Below are 18,873 nucleotides of genomic sequence, written 5' to 3' on the forward strand. Positions count from 1 at the left end.
GATGGGCGGTGACAAATTTGATATATAAAATAAATAAATAAACTCCCCTTTATTTTCTGTTTATTTTAAAACTGTGGCTTAATAGGAAAAGGTTAAACTTTTTAAAAAAATCATGAATCAAACAAAGATGCCTTCCACTGTAAACAGCAGAAACCTAACGTGTTTGGAGAGTTATTTCTCATTTTAAAATAAAGATTGTTGCTTGAACAAGATTGAAGGAAGGATTAAAAATGAGCCTGACAATTTATGCACACACCCCCATTCTATACCTGAAGGTTCTTTTGGTCTTCAGGGAAAGCGGTGTGGCGTGCAGTGGCCAGCCTTGGACAGTGGCACCAACACCCAAGCCAAACAGATATTCTTCCTTGCCTTTCTGGCCCTCTTGGCTCCAGCAGATTCTGGCATGCTTTTCTTCAGACTTAATACTGATGTGTCAGGCCACTTTTTGGGAAATAAATAAAAAGAAGGCAAGTCTCTCTAGAGGCTTAATTATTTTAACGTTTTGTTACCAATGAACCACCTTCTAGCCTTCCTCCATGAGATTTCTCTGTCTACTTAATGCAAATATAACAGTTTCACATCTCCAAATTGTTATTGGACTTCTGTTGGCATAGTGTAAAGTTGTAAAAAGTTGTAAGTGAAAAGGGAGATATATTTAATTTTGTCTGCTGAATGTTGGCACACTTCCGAAGGCCACATTAAATTAATGGAGGAAAGGCCTTGATACTTCTCTTCAAGGAGTCCCCTGATTAATTAGCTAGCACTTTAAAAAAAATTAAGTTCTTATAAAAGTTTCAGGAATTAGTCTGTCCCAACCCTACAGGGTAGGGCAATGACTTTTCTATGACTTTTATCCCTCTCTCCCCTCATGTCTCATGTTCAGTTTTAATGGTGGGGCAGGAACCAAACCTGAGGGCTAGAATACTAGATCTCATGGATCTCCTTCTTGAATTGGACCCAGAGTCCCCTAGAATCTAGGATCAATTGATTTTGATCTTTCCAAGCAAGGAGGTGGAGAAGAGATAGGCCAGAAGGGGTAAGACTGCCTGCCCGCCCCCCTCACTGTTGCATCGTATATGGGGAAGAAAATAGGTTTGAGCCACGGGAAATACTGCTGCACATGTTTTGGCAACATCTGGGAACTGTGGGAACACTATTTTCTACAGCTCCTAGTTGATCTAGATGTTAATCATAGATGGTTTTTCTTGACATTCAAGGCTTAATGGAAGCCATATTGCAGTACCCTCTAAAATTTTCCGGATAAGGAGGGAAACACTGGGGAGGCCCATAATAGGGCACTGCAAGAAAATCAGCATGCGGCTTGGGAAGTGGGGGGGGGCTGTCTCAATTACTCCAAATTGTTCCATGTTGTTGATAATTCTTTTATTTTCAGCATGGACTGAGTCAACCTGGCTAAACAGGCTCAGTTATTTAGGTTCCGCCCAGACACAGTGAAATCAGGGGAAGGGGATTCCCACTCTTAAATTCAACTAAAAAATGACATAATTTGTGTTGATATGCATCATTTGTGTAATGTCAGTATGCAAATGATGTAAATGACTGCAAATAAGGTAAAGTTAACTTTTTTCTCTTTTGCATTTTAAAGTATGCTGTCATAAATACTTCACTTGCAGTAGACATACCTTTTTCAAGGGGTTGACTGGACTACCTATCCGTGCAAAGTTTTGTGTACTACCTACCTCCACTGGACTCAAGTTGCATTCCATCCATTGCCTCCAAATTCCACTGAATGGGAATCCATTAAATCAAGGTTTCGCTGTAGTTTTCTTCCTTTAGGTTTTGGCGATGCCAAAAGACTTACCAGACTGTGTATCTTAGAATGTGACTGCTAAGCTGATTGGAGGTTGGCCCTGGCCTCTTAAACCGGATGAATTCTAAAAACAGCAGCTTCATACCTTGTGAACAGATACTGTGAAACGTCGCCTTGCTTTGGCGAGGTTTGATGAGCTGCCCTGCGCAGTTTGGGAGATTCTAGGCACTGGAGAAACATGAGTCTGATAATGCTTTATTGCTCATTTTACAGAGATTAGAGTAAGTCCTGCTGATTCATCTCAGTCTTTGGAGAATTCCAAACTGATTACTACAGTACCTATATTATCTATTAGTGATTGCTGTCTTGATAATATTACTTGTAGAGTCGCTAAATTTTGTTGCTCTGTCGCTATTTGCCACTCACTAGCTTGGTATACAGTATATCACAGAGATTTATTATAAACCAGGAGTCCTGTATGACATTTTTCACACTAACAGGTTTTATTAAAAGGCGTAAGTGTTTGTGAATACAAAAGACCGGTCTCTACCCTGTGCATTCTGGGTCAGGTGAACACACATTTGCATTGGTGTTGAGCATGTTGAGGTTTTATATTCTGGGACATGACCCCCAAAGGAAGCTGTCCAATTCAGATTAAGGGTCCAGATAAATTTGGAATATTAACTTTTACTGTAAGATTTTGGAATTAACTATAAAAAATAAGCAGCTTCTTGTGGGAAACAGGCTTATTTTGGCTATCCTGGCTATTGCAAGTCATAACAAAATATAAGTGATGATTTTAGAAACTGGACACTAGAGGGGACAAAAGATTTTAAGCAAAAGAAAAAAAAATGCAAGCCTGTTCTTGATGTCAGTAAATACTGGGACTTACAAAATGACACAAAATGTTATAACATTGGAAATATTAAAGGAGATCTTTGAAGAACAAAGCCAGAAATTAGTAACTACAATATCAACACTGTCAGTAATGATGTCTGCTTCTATGGATAGACTGTGTCTAAAAGATGTTAATGAAGGAATGGCAGGCGTAAAGCAAATTTTATCTGATAAAACAGAGGAAGTATCAATATGGAACTACAAATGACAGGCCAACAGAATGGTTTGGAAAGGGAGATTTTACTGGATATACAAAAGAAACTGGCTGAAGTTTTAAAAATTAAAATGGAAATATAAATTATAAACCAAGAGAATGACCTAGAAAACGTTTTCTTATTGGACCTACAAAAGACGCTTGTTAAATCCTTGAAGAAATCTATGCATTGGGATAAAGAAGAATTGAAGAAAAATCAAATCATACAACAATATTTGATTGAATTAAAGATAAAGACTGTTAGAAGTAAAAGGAAGGAATATAAGGTTGGTTTATTTGATCAAGGTTAAAATAAGGTTATGGGACGCGGTGGCGCTGCGGGTTAAACCGCTGAGCTGTCGATCGGAAGGTCGGCGGTTCGAAACCGCGCGGCAGGGTGAGCTCCCGTTGTTAATCCCAGCTCCTGCTCACCTAGCAGTTCGAAAACATGCAAATGTGAGTAGATCAATAGGTACCGCTTTGGCGGGCAGGTAACGGCGTTCCGTGTCGTCATGCTGGCCACATGACCCGGAAGTGTCTACGGACAACGCTGGCTCTAAGGCTTAGAAACGGAGATGAGCACCGCCCCCTAGAGTCGGACATGACTGGACTTTACGTCAAGGGAAACCTTTGCCTTTACCTTTACCTTTACCTTAAAATAAGATTGGGTTTTGTTTTTTTTGTTTTTTTGCAATGTTCTGGCAACCCTTTATGGACTTTTTGTTGACACCAGGATTGAAAAGTTGATGTTTTATGGATTTGCTTATAGGTAAGGGATGGGATATTTTCTTTTTCTTTATCATATTCTTTTCTTTTTCTTCTTTCTTTTTCTGTTTTCTTGCACTTTTTCTTCTTTCCTTCCATTCTCTCCTCTTTCCCTAAGTTTAGTTTGTGTTAGTTTTTACTACTGTAATTAAAATACTTAATTAAAATTACACACACACACACACTGTGTGTGTGTGTGTGTGTGTGTGTGTGTTCATTGAAATTCCTATGTGTGGTATGTGGTGCCTTGCACTTATTAAGTGATGAGTTGGTCAAGGGATGCATGTGACTGCCTTGCCTTTAGCTGCTCAGTCCCCTTTCTGGGGTCTACAGTCTGTCCCAAGAGAAGAAAGTTTCCTGTTGCTTCAACGGCAGCAGCATCACCACTATTGCTCAGGGAAAATCCTGCCCTTGAAAAACCACAGGAGCAATTCTCCCTTCTCGCTCGCAAATCATGCAGAGATCTTTGAATACCCCTTTGTGCTGTCTCTGGCTGCATGCAACTGCACAGTATCTTGGTTAACATGGAATTGTAGTCCCAGTGCAACTGGAGGGTCAGGTTGGATAAGGCTGTTTTGATGCTCAGCTGAAAGCTTATCTGATATTCGTATGCAAACCAAACGGTGCATATTTTGCTTTTTTGTGTGTTTGGGGGGGGATCCATGTGCTGCCCTTGCAGCATCAAATCCATGTTTACTAGTCCTGAAAACATGCAAATCCTTTACCTGCCCAGGCCCAGGCCCCTGGTTCGATCTTGGGTGGCAGGTCTCTGGGCTTTTGAACCTGGTCCTGCTTTCTGTTTCTCCGTAGTTTAACCCTCTGCTCACCTGGAGGTTGCAGTTTGCCGTCTTAGGGGAGGAAAGTGGGAGCGGCCTGGGAGCATCTTTCCCGGCTAACCCGTCCCACTAAAAAGCAGACGCTTTCATGAGCTGCACCTTCGGCCTTTGCATCGAAGTTGTCAGAGGCTCCCAGACGCCTCCTGAGGGTGTGCTCCCATGAGTAGCAGCCCCTCCCCCTCAACACCTTTCAGCAACAGTCTGTTTTCGGATGACAAACAACTTGACAGAGGAACGCTAACTCGGATTTCTTTTAATCGCAGCATCCGCTAGAGCAGAAACATAAGCGATGCGATGGTTTGGGGAGGGAAGGGAAGGGAAGGAAATGCATTGGCTCAGCTCTGGGCAGTTTGGTGTGCACGTTCTCCTTACTGGCTGGGCGTGTGTTCTATGGATCCATCGTGTGCCTTGCGTAAAGCAGCGCCCAGCACTGGGGAGTGCATCATGCGCACACTCTTTTTTGGTCTGGCAGCAATCAGCCCAGAAAACTTTGGCCCGGCAGCACTCCGGGGCTAACTCAGACCAGCCCCAGCCCAGGCTGGGAGTGGGGTTGGCAGCCCGTGTCCCTGGCCTCCGAGGCAGCCGCCCCTTGACCTCCTGGTTCAGGGGCTCGGCAGCTCTCCACGACCCTTCGGCCTGCTCCATCCTGCCCCCTTGTCAGCGGAAGGAAGGATGCGGTCTTCTGTCCCGGGGGAGTTCCATCCAGCCCAAAACCAACAGAAGGCAACAACATGATTAACTCCAGCTATGCTAATAAAGGCGCCGCATTAGTTCCAGCACTTGGCAGAGGAGGGAGAGCCCTTCGCTTGGGCCGGCGGAATCGTCTTCCCTCGTGCCGCTTGCATGTTGGATTTCTTTTTTCCTTTTGGCTGCAAACAGTTTAAAGATGTGTTTTGTCTCTTTCAATTATCATTCATCTTTCCAGCCCGCTCTGCTTCGCTGTCACAATTTTGGAAGACGTTAAGGAACCCGAGGAAGCATAGATGTAATCAGCGCCCTGATGTGCAAGCACGCTAGCCCTGGCAGCTGTGTGGAGGGGCAGTCTCTCTGATGGCTGGTGCCTCTGTATGCCTGCCTGCCTGCCTGCCTCCTCCCCCTCTCATCTGCATTCTAAGAGGAAAAGTCGTAGGGACAGACTTGCATTCAGAGAAGCAGGTGTTTAACAGTGGGCAGGTAGTCAGACCAACTATGGGAAAGGTGCTGCTGGAAGGTATTGTGTGTGCGCCCATACAGGACCTGAAAACTGCACACCTGTATAGTAGGCTTTCCTTAGAGTGTAGGTGGATCCCAGCAGCCTGTCAGCAAGGGCCCCAGACTTTCTCTGTACAAAAGACCCCCTTGCCCCCCTTTAGATGGGGCCACTTGGGGCCTTCAGGGGCCGCATTGACTGTGTAGCCTCAGTTGTACCCACCTCTGGCAGAATGTAAACTTCAAGCAGGCACATCGCTGCATTTTGACAACATAGCAATGCTGGAAGAGGCTGGCTGCCAACTCATTACAAAAAAGGTGTGAATCCAGAGGAGCTGAAACCAGATCTGGATAGGAAGCAGCAGTAGCAAGAGCTGAGAGTCACTGTAGCCTCAGCTTTGCTCCGCAGTCAGTCTCTGCCAAGCACCATGCCTGCCAAAGGCCGGGGGCCTGTGCCTCGAAGCTCACACAACACCCTGAGCCAGGCTTAAGGGATCCAGGTTGTTTATGGTTCAGCCTGTTGTGGAAACCCAGCCCTTGTCTTAGGAAGTTGTATGACGTATCCACTCAGGTGAAGCATTTAAGCATTTATTTCTTTGAGTATTAAATGTCAGTGAACAGAGGAATACAGCAGTGTTTCTCAACCTCAACAAATATAAGCATGCTGGCTGGGGGATTCTGGGAGTTGAAGTCCACACATCTTAAAAGTTGCTGAGGTTGAGAAACACTGGTCTACAGGGATCTGTGAACAGCAATTTATTTTATTTATGTTCTTTGCTAATTGTATTTCTATCTCACTTTCTCCGTTTGGTATATATTGGGAGGGATCTCACATTCTCTCCCCATGAGGTATGAGTGGCTCCAAGTTGCCCAAATGCCATGATCCATAGGACTTAAATTTGGGGATCTCAGTCTGTGTCAAACACCTTAATCACTGCACTACATTTTCCAAATAAGGAGGGAGAAAAGGATATTCGGTTTAATTTTTACTTTAATTCTGTACTGCTCTTCTTCTTAGAAGAGAGAATATGCACACATAGAGAAACCAAAGGCTAATAACATTATGAAAGAACAGCATTTAGTTGGGAATTGTGGGGCTTGTAGAGCACCGAAACATGAAAAAGCAAAATGTCCTTTGGTGACCCTGGTCCCGTCCTGTTCATCTTCTTGTTTTCTCTCTTCCAGACCCAGCCTGTTCCCAATCCTGTGGCCTATTTCATGCACCGGTCGCCATGGTGGTTCCATGCATTCGAGACCCTCTTTAATCATTTCATTGAGCTGATAGTGCCTTCCTTTGTCTTCTTTGGGCGGCGCATGTGCATGGTCCATGGAATTCTACAGATCCTCTTCCAGGTGAGAGCAAATAAAGGTGCCTTCCTTTGGGCTCTTCAGCCAAAGGGGCATTCACACAACAGGTAGAACCTGATTTGGATTTAATCTTTTTCTGGATTCTCACAGTACACAAAACTAAAAAAGGGGCTGGGTTCCCCAATCTGCTGAATACACCAAAAGCCTAAATTAAGGTTAATAAGCTTAGTGTATTCTGAAATTTATTTCCTGGTCTTTGCCTGATAAGTCAGGCTTAACATGTTGTGTGAACACCAGCAAAGGGTAACAAATGGTGGGTTGCAGATTCTTTTGGTGAGCATCAGGTCCATAAATGATGGCTAGTTGATCGGCAGGATAACTAAGTAAGTGATGAATTGTAAAATCACAGCCCACCAGCTTTCCTTTGATCCAGTCACAGTGGCCCTTGGCAACGAAGTCCTGGAGAGTGCCAGGGTAAGCTCCTCTCAGAAGGATTGGTGGGGGAATCCATGAGCTTTACGAAATACCCAGCACCAGCAGCTGTGCACACCGAAGGACCGTGCCTATGATTTGGTTTGTTACGTGTGCAGACAGAAACCGCTGGTATCTCTCCAAACAAGCCAGAATCCTTTAGCCAAGAAAAAGCCATGGCTTATTACTCTGGCTTGTTGAAAGGGAGCAAACCAAAGCTGGAAGCTTGAAAAGCCTGAGGAACCCATCAGATGCTGAGCCAGATCTTCAGGCGCCACACCTGTCAGTAGATACGCAAGCATCCAGGTGTCAAATCTGCCCCACACAAATACATGCACGGCTGCCCCCAATTCTTGCTGGCCCAGGGTCTTCAGGAGGGGAAAAGGGAAGAGAGCCAGTTTGGCCTAGTGGTGAAGGTGCTGGGCTAGAAACCAGGAGACCGAGAGTTCTAGTCCCGCCTTAGGCCTGAAAGCCGGCTGGGTGACCTTGGGCCAGTCCCTCTCTCTCAGCCCAACCCACCTCACAGGGTTGTTGTTGTGGGGAAAATAGGAAGAGGAACGAGTATTCAGTATGTTCGCCACCTTGAGTTATTTATAAAAATAATAAAGGCGGGATAGAAAATTAATAAATAAAAAAATAAAAAAAACATTGACCTTAGAGGGATCTTTCAGGGGCTGTATGCAGTAAACACAAGTTTGAAAAGATGATCCAAATAACAAACCATGGGGAAACTGGTAATTATGAAGTCCTTGGTGCTCTCTGAGCTTGGTTGTTTGATTGCAGACGTTTCATTATCCAACTAAGCAACGTTATCAGGCACTGATATTACCTGGTTGGTGTTCCTAGCTTCAGCAAAGGATCGTTACCTTGTCGTGGTGCTGGAGCTTGAGCACCTCAGTGATGCCATGAGCTCAACCGTGAAGGGCCACCCAAGACGGGAAGGTCATGACAGAGAGGTCAGACTAAATGCGATCCCTGGGAAAGGTAATGGCAACCCACCCCAGTATTCTTGCCGTGAAAACTAAATGAATCTCCAACAACCTAAGAGACGGCTTTATACATGGACTTCACCAGATGGACAACACCGAAATCAGATTGACTACATCCTTTGCAGCCAAAGGTGGCGGACATCTCTACAGTCGGTAAAAGCAACACCTGGAGCTGACTGTAGTTCAGATCACGAACTTCTTCTTGCACAATTTAGGATCAGACTAAAGAGATTAGGGAAGACCCACAGATCAGCTAGATATGAGCTCACTAATATTCCTAAGGAATATACAGTGGAGGGGAAGAATAGATTTAAGGGACTGGACTTAGTAGATAGGGTCCCGGAAGAACTCTGGACAGAAGTTGGCAGCATTGTTCAGGAGGCGGCAACAAAATACATCCCAAAGAAAGAGAAAACCAAGAAGGCAAAATGGCTGTCTGCTGAGACACTAGAAGTAGCCCAAGAAAGAAGGAAAGCAAAAGGCAATAGCGATAGGGGGAGATATGCCCAATTAAATGCAAAATTCCAGAGGTTAGCCAGAAGAGAGAAGGAATTATTTTTAAACAAGCAAGGCACGGAAGTGGAAGAAGACAATAGAATAGGAAGGACAAGAGACCTCTTCCAGAAAATTAGAAACATCAGGGTAAATTCCAGGCCAAAATGGGTATGATCAAAAACAAAGATGGCAAGGACCTAACAGAAGAAGAGATCAAGAAAAGGTGGCAAGAATATACAGAAGACCTGTATAGGAAGGATAACAATATCGGGGATAGCTTTGACGGTGTGGTCGGTGAGCTAGAGCCAGACATCCTGAAGAGTGAGGCTGAATGGGCCTTAAGAAGCATTGCTAATAACAAGGCAGCAGGAGACGACGGCATCCCAGCTGAACTGTTCAAAATCTTGCAAGATGATGCTGTCAAGGTAATGCATGGACACAAGAATGTCCATCAGATTGGAAAAAATCAACTTATATCCTCATACCAAAAAAGGGGAACACTAAAGAATGTTCAAACTATCGAACAGTGGCACTCATTTCACATGCCAGTAAGGTAATGCTCAAGATCCTGCAAGGTAGACTTCAGCAATTCATGGAGTGAGAATTGCCAGATGTACAAGCTGGGTTTAGAAAAGGCAGAGGAACTAGAGACCAAATTGCTAATATCCGCTGGATAATGGAAAAAGGCAGGGAGTTTCAGAAAAACATCTATTTCTGTTTTATTGACTATTCTAAAGCCTTTGACTGTGTGGACCATAACAAATTGTGGCAAGTTCTTAGTGGTATGGGGATACCAAGTCATCTTGTATGCCTCCTGAAGAATCTGTATAACGACCAAGTAGCAACAGTAAGAACAGGCCATGGAACAATGGACTGGTTTAAGATTGGGAAAGGAGTACGGTAGGGCTGTATACTCTCACCCTACCTATTCAACTTGTATGCAGAACACATCATGCGACAAGCTGGCCTTGAGGAATCCAAGGCTGGAGTTAAGATCGCTGGAAGAAACATTAACAATCTCAGATATGCAGTTGATACCACTTTGATGGCTGAAAGCGAAAAGGAACTGAGGAGCCTTATGATGAAGGTGAAAGAAGAAAGTGCAAAAGCTGGCTTGCGGCTAAACCTCAAAAAAAACAAGATTATGGCAACCAGCTTGATTGATAACTGGCAAATAGAGGGAGAAAATGTAGAGGCAGTGAAAGACTTTGTATTTCTAGGTGCGAGGATTACTGCAGATGCTGACTGCAGTCAGGAAATCAGAAGACGCTTAATCCTTGGGAGAAGAGCAATGACAAATCTCAATAAAATAGTCAAGAGCAGAGACATCACACTGACACCAAAGGTCCGCATAGGTAAAGCAATGGTGTTCCCCGTAGTAACATATGGCTGCGAGAGCTGGACCATAAGGAAGGCTGAGAGAAGGAAGATCGATGCTTTTGAACTGTGGTGGTGGAGGAAAATTCTGAGAGTGCCTTGGACTGCAAGAAGATCAAACCAGTCCATCCTCCAGGAAATAAAGCCAGACTGCTCACTTGAGGGAATGATATTAAAGGCAAAACTGAAATACTTTGGCCACATAATGAGAAGACAGGACACCCTGGAGAAGGTGCTGAAGCTAGGGAGAGTGGAGGGCAAAAGGAAGAAGGGCCGACCAAGGGCAAGGTGGATGGATGATATTCTAGAGGTGACGGACTTGTCCCTGGGGGAGCTGGGGGTGTTTACAACCAACAGGAAACTCTGGCGTGGACTGGTCCACGAAGTCACGAAGCAACTAAACAAATAAACAACAACAACAACAAGGTGTTCCTAGTTGGGTAATGAAACGTCTGCAAGCAAACAACCAAGCTCAGAGAACACCAAGAAGTCCACAATTCAACCCTGAGCTACGTGCAGTGTATTCTCTTCTATTGAAACTGTCATTCTGTGCTTGTTTCCCTTGAGCGAGAAAATCTGTTGTAACTTAACCAAAGTCGTGGGCATAGAAACACCACTGCCAGTTGTGATCCTTCTTCTGGTCCTTCTAACTGAATTTTCAGTAGCTGATGCTAGTTTTTAAAATATATTTTGGGTTTTGTATGCCACACATGTCCTAAGTTACTGAGCTGTGGTTACTTGGGGGACCCGGGGTGAAACCCTCCGAGGTGTTCTCTGGGGCAATCAGTCAATAAACATTTAAGAACAAACAAGCCCCAAATCCCTGAATCTCAGATGCAGGACTTCTGTTTGCCGTAAGAGATGTTTACATGTTTACAAAGTTTCCTAAGTTAAATCCAAGGATCCGCTCGGCTCTGAAAAGAGGGTTTGTCTGCAGTACCCGGCTCGTTATGGTCTGCTGCTAAATACATTCCTCTTATTGCTCTTTAATTAACATTTAACGGATGGTTGGCAATTAGTAACTGACTTTCTTTCCCAGAGGAGTCTAATGAACAAGAATAAGTCCCAGTGTTGCTCTTTGGCAGTTGGAGGATTTTAACTCACACACTTCTGTTTATTCATTATTTTTTATTTATTTTGTTTATTTATTATTCAAATTTTGCTACTGCCCATCTCCCCCAAAAGGGGGACTCTGGGCAGTTTACAATAAAATCAATAAAATCAAGACTATAATGATAACAGTTAACATCTATGAAAATAACTACAGATATAAAATGCAATAAATAAGTATAAAATCTATTTATTTACTGTTCTTTTCTTCATTCAAAGTGACTTTTATTGGCAGAACTTCAGCTCCATAGGGAAAACAATATAGTTTAATGTTAATATCCCACTAGATTTGGCTTTTCAAGACTGTAAGGTTGTATTAGTCATTTTGTAAGTGTTTCAGTGGAGTCACAGGAGCTAAGCTAGGTTAGCTGCATTTTTCCAGGTTACTTAGCAGGCCCAGACAAAATTTGTTGTGTGAAATGGGGTTTTATGAGAAGCGTGCATGTTTCCAAGTCTAAGGAACAAATTCTTCCCTTGCTTTATAAAGTGTGTGTGTGTGTGTGTGTGATATGCATACATACATACAAAAAAGCCCTTGCTTTAGTATAGGCAAATATAAATGTGGAATCCCCTTCAGTGCTGCATGTTTAATGCAAGAAAAAAAAGGCTTCCAATTTGGATTTATCAAGTCAGACCCCTTGACGGCCCTCTTAGACACCATTTCTGGACTCAGAAGTGTCTTCTGCTCTGCCAAGAGTCCAGACTCTGGCACACCTCTGCATCTATGGCAGTGTTTCTCAGCCTTGGCCACCTGAAGATGTGTGGACTTCAACTGGTTGGCTGGGGAATTCTGGGAGATGGAGTCCACACATCTTCAGGTGGCCAAGGCTGAGAAACACCGGTCTATGGACATTTGCCCTTCATGCATTCTTACACGACTAATGGCTTGAGCTAGAGTTGGTTAGCTAGCTAGCTAGCTAGCTTTTATTCCCCAAGGAATAACACAGGGCAAAGAACAAACAAAAAGGATCACATCTTCAACTGGTGGTCTTTGGGCATTCAAGTTCCAGCCAGGAACCTAGGAATTACCCAAGTAACTTCTTAAGATACAACATGTGCCCAGCAAGGTAGTTTTTTGGTTTCTTGATAAATCCAGGGATGATATAGTCAAAATATTTAGTTCTTGTAAAACTGTGTTTAATCTGCTTGCTATTCTGCCTAATGCGCCAATAATTAAAGGGCTGGCTTTACAAGATCTTCATAATCTACCCATTTCAATTGTTAGATCTCTATATTTTGTAATTGTTCCCAGTTCTTTTTCCTCTATTTACCTGCCCCCAAGTATTGCTGCGTCTACAAAAATTACTCTTTTCTTTTTGGTTATAGTTATATCTGGAGTGTTGTGTTCTAGATGGCAATCAGTTTATGTGAGAAAATCCCATAAAAATTAACACAATTTTCAACAACTTTCTCAGTGTTGTGATCATATCACATTTGGAAAACTCAAAAACTATAATTTTGCACAAATACCAATGGATCATGTGACTACTCTGTGATGATGTTGTTTATAGTCGTCTGAGCAGTTTTGCAGTGTCCGCTAATTACGTGATTTTGTTTCATTTTTTTTTCTTTCCTAAGTCTACATTTGCTGCTGTTTGGTTTTCCTCCTGAGAGTGTCAGTATGTAACCATTACCAATTCCTGGTCGTGTCCGGTTGATTTTCAATAATTTCATCATCATCATCATCATCATGTTGTTGTTGTTGTTGTTGTTATATAGTCTCTTCTGAAGAGTATTCAGCAAATGCCTCGTAATTTAGCGTCAATTCAAGCTTTATTCCAAAGCTTGCTGTAATATATATGGAAACAAACCGGTTTTTTATAAACTACTGTAAATGTAGTGAGGTCAAATAGTTTTATTTTGTCAAGTGTTTTGACATTTCCATTGTTATAGCTCCTAATACTCCAGTAATTTGGGGTAACAATTGCTGATTTATTCCATAATTCCTGTTTTTCAGTTGTTAAATCCCAGTATTTCATGATCTTTGCCAGTTCGGTTTGAGCTCCTCTGCTGTCATTGAGTGCTGCCACTTCCATAAGTGAAACTTGCAAACCAGCATGTTCTGTTCCAGATGTTGGTGCATCTGAATTTGGAAGTTCTAGCAATGATGGATGATGATGATGAACCATCAATTTCACTTACCAGGTTTAAACGCCATCAGACTGATGTAGTTGAAAAGTGCCCCCTTAAAATTGCATGTTGGAAAGTTTGATTTTGCCAAAGCATTGAGATGAAAATACTCAGAAAAAGTAACCCTTTTAGTCTCTCAAAACTAAAACACAGAACAATATGCTAAAGGACAAATGCTAAGCAATTTCAAGAGCCCAGGAACATCACTAGGACTTGCCCCAAATGGTCCCCTCTTTAAGCAAAAAAAAAAAAATTAAATTCAGTAAAGTGAGCTGGCCTGCTTCATACAAGGGATGAGCAAAATGGGTTGTGCATGAACCATTCCATGCATAGAATAGCTCTTTTCAAGTGGTTTATGCTTGAACCAAACTATGCCTATTTGGTCCAGATGCAGAATGAAATGGGGGTGTTTGGTCCCAGGAATGGACTGAAACACGGTTGCTGCGGGAGCAGTGCTGCGGGGGGAGTGTAGAAGAATGCTGAGGAGAGGCAAGAAAAGATCAGGGGCAGAAGTTCTGATGGGGTGGGGTGTGCTGCAGTGGGGCACTGCAGCTGGTGAGGGAGGCATTTGGAGAGGGGCCAATGGTGCAGATAGGATATGCCTTTCCTGGAGCTGCTGGAGGGGGAAAGGAAAGGAGGTGCAAATTGCATTATGATGTCATGGCTCAAATGACATAAATTCCTGTGATGACACACTTTCCAGCTGAATGGATAACCAAGCAATAACAAACATCCCTCCCCACAATTCATCTATTAAACTGATGTTTCACTGAGATAATGATGAGGCTTACATAAACAGAACATCCAGACAGTCATATAATATAAAACAAAACATAGCATTAGCACTTTAGATCTGAGTCTGGAAAACCAGCTGCAGTCTGAAGACACAGTAATGCTGCACCTAGTTTATGTGTGCTCAAGATGGAAGCCAAACCCTGGATTATTTCATGTGGTGCTGAAAGTATTCCCAACATGCCCTGAATCACCAACTGCCAAACCCCATTTCAGCACGGCCTATTGTAGGAGGTTTGGTGAGCCTAACCCTTGAGTAAAAGACGTCTGTCAGGAGCACTGATGGTGAGCAGGAGGGGGCCCCTATCCAGGGGGGAAAACGCATGCGTAGTAGTGAGGAGTTGAGCAGCCATTCAAAGAAGCCCAGAACAGACCCGCCTTGACTTTTGGGGTTTATCTGTCTGGGTTTTTCCCACTCTTCTTCAGTTTGTCAGGATTTTCTGTCTAATGTAGCAGTAATAAAACACTAGAGACCTATTCCTCGTCTCAGCGTGGTTCCTGCTTGTTAGGGCAATGTCCTTGTCTTCGGAAGCTTGCTCTCCTTGGGAGTGATGTTCCTTCAGTACTTCCCTCCAGGAGTCATGTTCTCCCCCAACTCCCTTTGCCTTGGGGCAGAGGCCAGGCATCTGGGTCAACTGTGAAGTTGTCGGTTCAGATTTCTTCCTGGCCCAAGCAGCATGGAGTTGTCATTGCTAACATGGCAATTGCTCAGGAACCAGCTCTCAAAGACCCTTTTTTGCCGGGCCTGGTGAGAACGTTGGACAGCATCTTGTGGGGCTTCAGGGATTGGATCCTGCTGAAGAACCCCCACACGCATTGCTCTTTTTTGCACGACGATGGTGGGTGCTGGCTGACCGTGGCCTTCTTTTGGAGAGGCGGCTTTTGTAGGTGTAAACGCTTAACCTTCACACAAAAGTGAGAAATGCTCAGAATTACAGTTCAGCAACATTTGGAGGGGCTCAGGTACCACCACCCCCACCCCCGCCACCACTTTAAGACCAGGAGCGTCTGAAGGGAGTGAGTCAAGAGGGTGGCCATGACCTGCAATCACAGCTCTGTCCCTTTTCACATGAATTGTGCATTCGTGGCACATAAAACAGGTCAGGGCTTTTTACCCAATTGCAGCCACCCTCTTGACTGCCCCCCCCCCCACATCACTGGAAAGAGGGGCCCAAAGGAACTTGATTGCGCCTATCCCAGAATCTCCCTCAAGAAGAAGCTTTAGTTCTGCTTTCTGTTGCCTGGCCTGTGAAGTTCTAACAATGACATTTTGCAAACAAAGCTCTCTGCTTAAGCCTTCGCCCCCCCTTCCACCCCTCTCCTTGCAAAAGATTTCTTGGGGGGCTGAATTTCTGCTTTGATATGTTGAGCCCCAAGTTGTGAAGGGAGAACAGCTCGCAGGGCAGTGCTGGAAGGCTTAGAGAGGCCGGCCTGAATTCGGCTTCCCCCATCTGGTGTCCTCCAGGGGGCCTTGGGCTTCAGTTCCCAGAATCCACAGCCACATGGCTATTGCAGTCCCACTACATCTTGAGACAGCAAGCTAGGGAGGGCTGGTTAAAATATCGGAGATTTAAAGCTGAATGGGAAGAAAGGAGGGTTATGGCATCTATTGGGGCTATGAAGTAAGGCTCTTTAAAAAAATACATAAAACAGCAGATAATAATGAAATTCTGTGCTAACAATTTCTGGGCTATGACCTATATAGGTCATGCAAACCAAACAAATGTGTATTATCATGTATCAGTTTGTTGCTCTCTGATTTGTTTTTTTGGGGGGTGGGTGGGGGGGTTATATATAACAAGAGCCTTGTGTGGTGCAGAGCGGTAGGCGGCAGTATTGCAGCCGAAACTCTCCCCACGACCCGAGTTCGATCCCAGCGGAAGCTGGATTCTCTCTGGGTGGCCAGCTCAGGGTGACTCAGCCTTCCACCCTTCCAAGGTCGGCGAAATGAGCACCCGGCTTGCTGGGGAAGGTGACAACCGGGGAAGGCAATGGCAAACCACCCCGCTCTATAGTCTGCCAAGAAAATGTTGCGAAAGCGGCGTCCCCCCAAAGGGTCAGACTTGACTTGGTGCTTGCACAGGGGACCTTTCACCTTTCATCCTGAATATATAAAGAATTATACAAGGCACTGAAGTCCCTCAGAATTGATTTCAGCCCTTTGCCTTAGCCCCTCCAAGGTCTTGATAGTCTGCCCCACCTCTTTCCAATTATTCTTGGTAGATATGAGGGCTAGAAACGTGTTCTTTTTCTCTCAAAAAATCAGAATCTCCACCTGTGCCATTTCTTCAGTTCTTCTGCACTCCTGTGCATTAAGGAGCTTTCTGGGCAGAGCAGCTGATGCGAGGCTCTTCCACATTCTTATGACTTAGCAGAACCCACAGGTGAGGAGTTTTGCGTTGTTATTTGAAGATGGACCATCTGGAGTGCGTGGCCAGTTGTGCCTTCAGCACGAGAAAGTTGAAATCCAGCTGTGCCAAAGGCTTGCTGCAGTTCTGCTGTTTAGCTTGGCTCTCAGGAATGTTGAATTGCATGACAGCGTACGTTATTTTGGCCCTGCTGGTCTGGCTTTTACACTTTGGCCCTTTAGCAAGCAAGCTTCTTTGATACATGCAAGAAAGGAAGGGCAAAGCCACTGATGGGCTTTGCAAGTATGGTTAGCCAGGCAAAGGGTACCAGGTAGACATGTCTGCCAAACATGAAGCAGGAAAGATGGCAGCCCTGCTGCTCGTGAGGAAAGGGCATCATTCTTGGGGCACAGAGAGAAGGAAGAGAGCAAAACTGAAAAAAGCAAAGGCAGCTGGGCAGCACGTTAAGACTCCAGGGTACAAGCTGGATCACTCAACTTGAGTGCCACGCATGTGGTGTTGAGTGGGGCAGGGAGTGTTCATAAGAGATCCAGGTCTGAATGGGGTGCAGGTCCGTGCTCACATCCTGCAGAAAGTTGCACAGGAAGCCAAGCATGAGCCTTGTACTTCAAAGAGGAGACAGCAACTGTAGTTGGCTTTTTTCTGCTGGATTAAGTTGCTGCAGCTGCAGAATACCTGTGGCCATCCCATCCAAAGGAGAAGTCAGGTCTCTGCCCCACCGGGCTTGCAGTCCAGAAATAAAGATGAAACTGAGGCAAGGAAAACAGACCGGTGATTCTTGGCATAAGCAAGCATAGGCGCAGCTATGTTAGGCCAGGAGAGATCAGGAGAAGTTCGCAAAGCTCAAATGGCTGGGCAATGACCGGCCAGACCACATTTTGGGCGAACAGATGATTGTAGCTACTTCCTCTATGCCTTATTTCTTGACTTGATTAGCATCATCTAAGAAGGCCTACATCTCAAGAAATTAGTTTAATAGGGCACCCAAAGCATATGTGGGGGTCAAAAAAGTCATGATGGTGGCCATGACAATGTGATTGAAGCCCCACCCTTTTTCAGGATGTGTAACAATACCCATTAAAAAGAGGCAGGGCTTCAATCACACAGTCATGGCCACCGTCTTGGCTCGTTTTTACCCCCATCCTACCAAATCTTGACTCAAACATGTAATATAATCAGCCTTGGCAAATCTTCACAAAGCTGCAGAAGTCTTTTTTCCAGTGGATAACAAATGAAAAAAAAATTATGAGGAAACAGATGGGAAAGAAGTCTGCCAGTAGGCCTGTTTAATCAAAAAACACACCTCTTTAGTTTGTGCGGCTGAACCGACAGTGTGGTACTGATACCTTGTCTGGATTAAGGAATCCTCAGTTGCTTTGGTTTTCAGTCACAGAGCATTTGAGGACAAAAAAATTGAGGGGATAAATGGTTTTGGAGAAGGTTTTAAATATTTCTTTTCAGAGTGTCTGTGGTCCAAAAATAAACTCTTAGCAAGAACACAAGGAAAAAATATGTGTGATAGAGATGCCAAGCTCTGAAGGTATAATGGCTTGTCTGCATTTCCTGATCACATATGCAAAGCAACTCTGGTAGACCATTCTCCCCATTCCTTTGCCCCTGCATGTGTCTTTCGTCCTTGTGCAGACTGAACTTGGGATCACTTTGATTGCCTCCATTGACAACCATGCAGGAAACAAAGCTGAGTCACAGACGCACACACCCCATGTGGTTCTCTGGAAGCAGTCAGGTGTAGATCTCTCCTGAGCCTGGAAGACTCCCTTGAGACTTGATGGCTGGTTTGCAAAATACAGCTAAAATAACATTGGAAATAAAGGTGGTGCTGAAATTTGGCATTTGTTTTGCAGCATATGAGCTTCTCCTTCATATTCTCTTAATACAAAAAGTCTGGTAAAAGCCTGAGGGTGACTTGACAGCAATCTTCAGGGCAGGTGTCACTTACTTACTACTTACTTATTTAACCACTCATCTCCCAACAGTGACTCTGGGTGGTGTACAAGGATTGAAACAACAACTGCAACATCTAAGCTGTGATGCCCAAGATTAAAACAGTAAATCCCAAATCATAAACATCCCATCACCAGCAGAACTTGCCCAACCACCTGGCCAGAGCACCTGGGGAAACAGCCCGGTCTTTGAGGCCTCGTGAAAGGCTATCAGGGTT

The 18,873-nt window shown here is 44.2% G+C and overlaps 1 protein-coding gene across 1 annotated transcript in view; it reads left to right on the forward strand.

Annotated features, from left to right (window-relative positions):
* The window catches only part of LOC134505174 (lipase maturation factor 1-like), a 134,688-nt gene that overhangs the window by 69,599 nt on the left and 46,216 nt on the right, over positions 1–18,873 (forward strand). The window contains exon 4 of the mRNA XM_063314742.1: positions 6,836–7,003. Within this exon, the coding sequence (XP_063170812.1) occupies positions 6,836–7,003 (168 nt within the window). The remainder of the gene's footprint in view (positions 1–6,835; positions 7,004–18,873) is intronic.

Source organism: Candoia aspera, chromosome 14, assembly GCF_035149785.1.
Source record: "Candoia aspera isolate rCanAsp1 chromosome 14, rCanAsp1.hap2, whole genome shotgun sequence".
Taxonomy (NCBI): Eukaryota; Metazoa; Chordata; class Lepidosauria; order Squamata; family Boidae; genus Candoia; species Candoia aspera.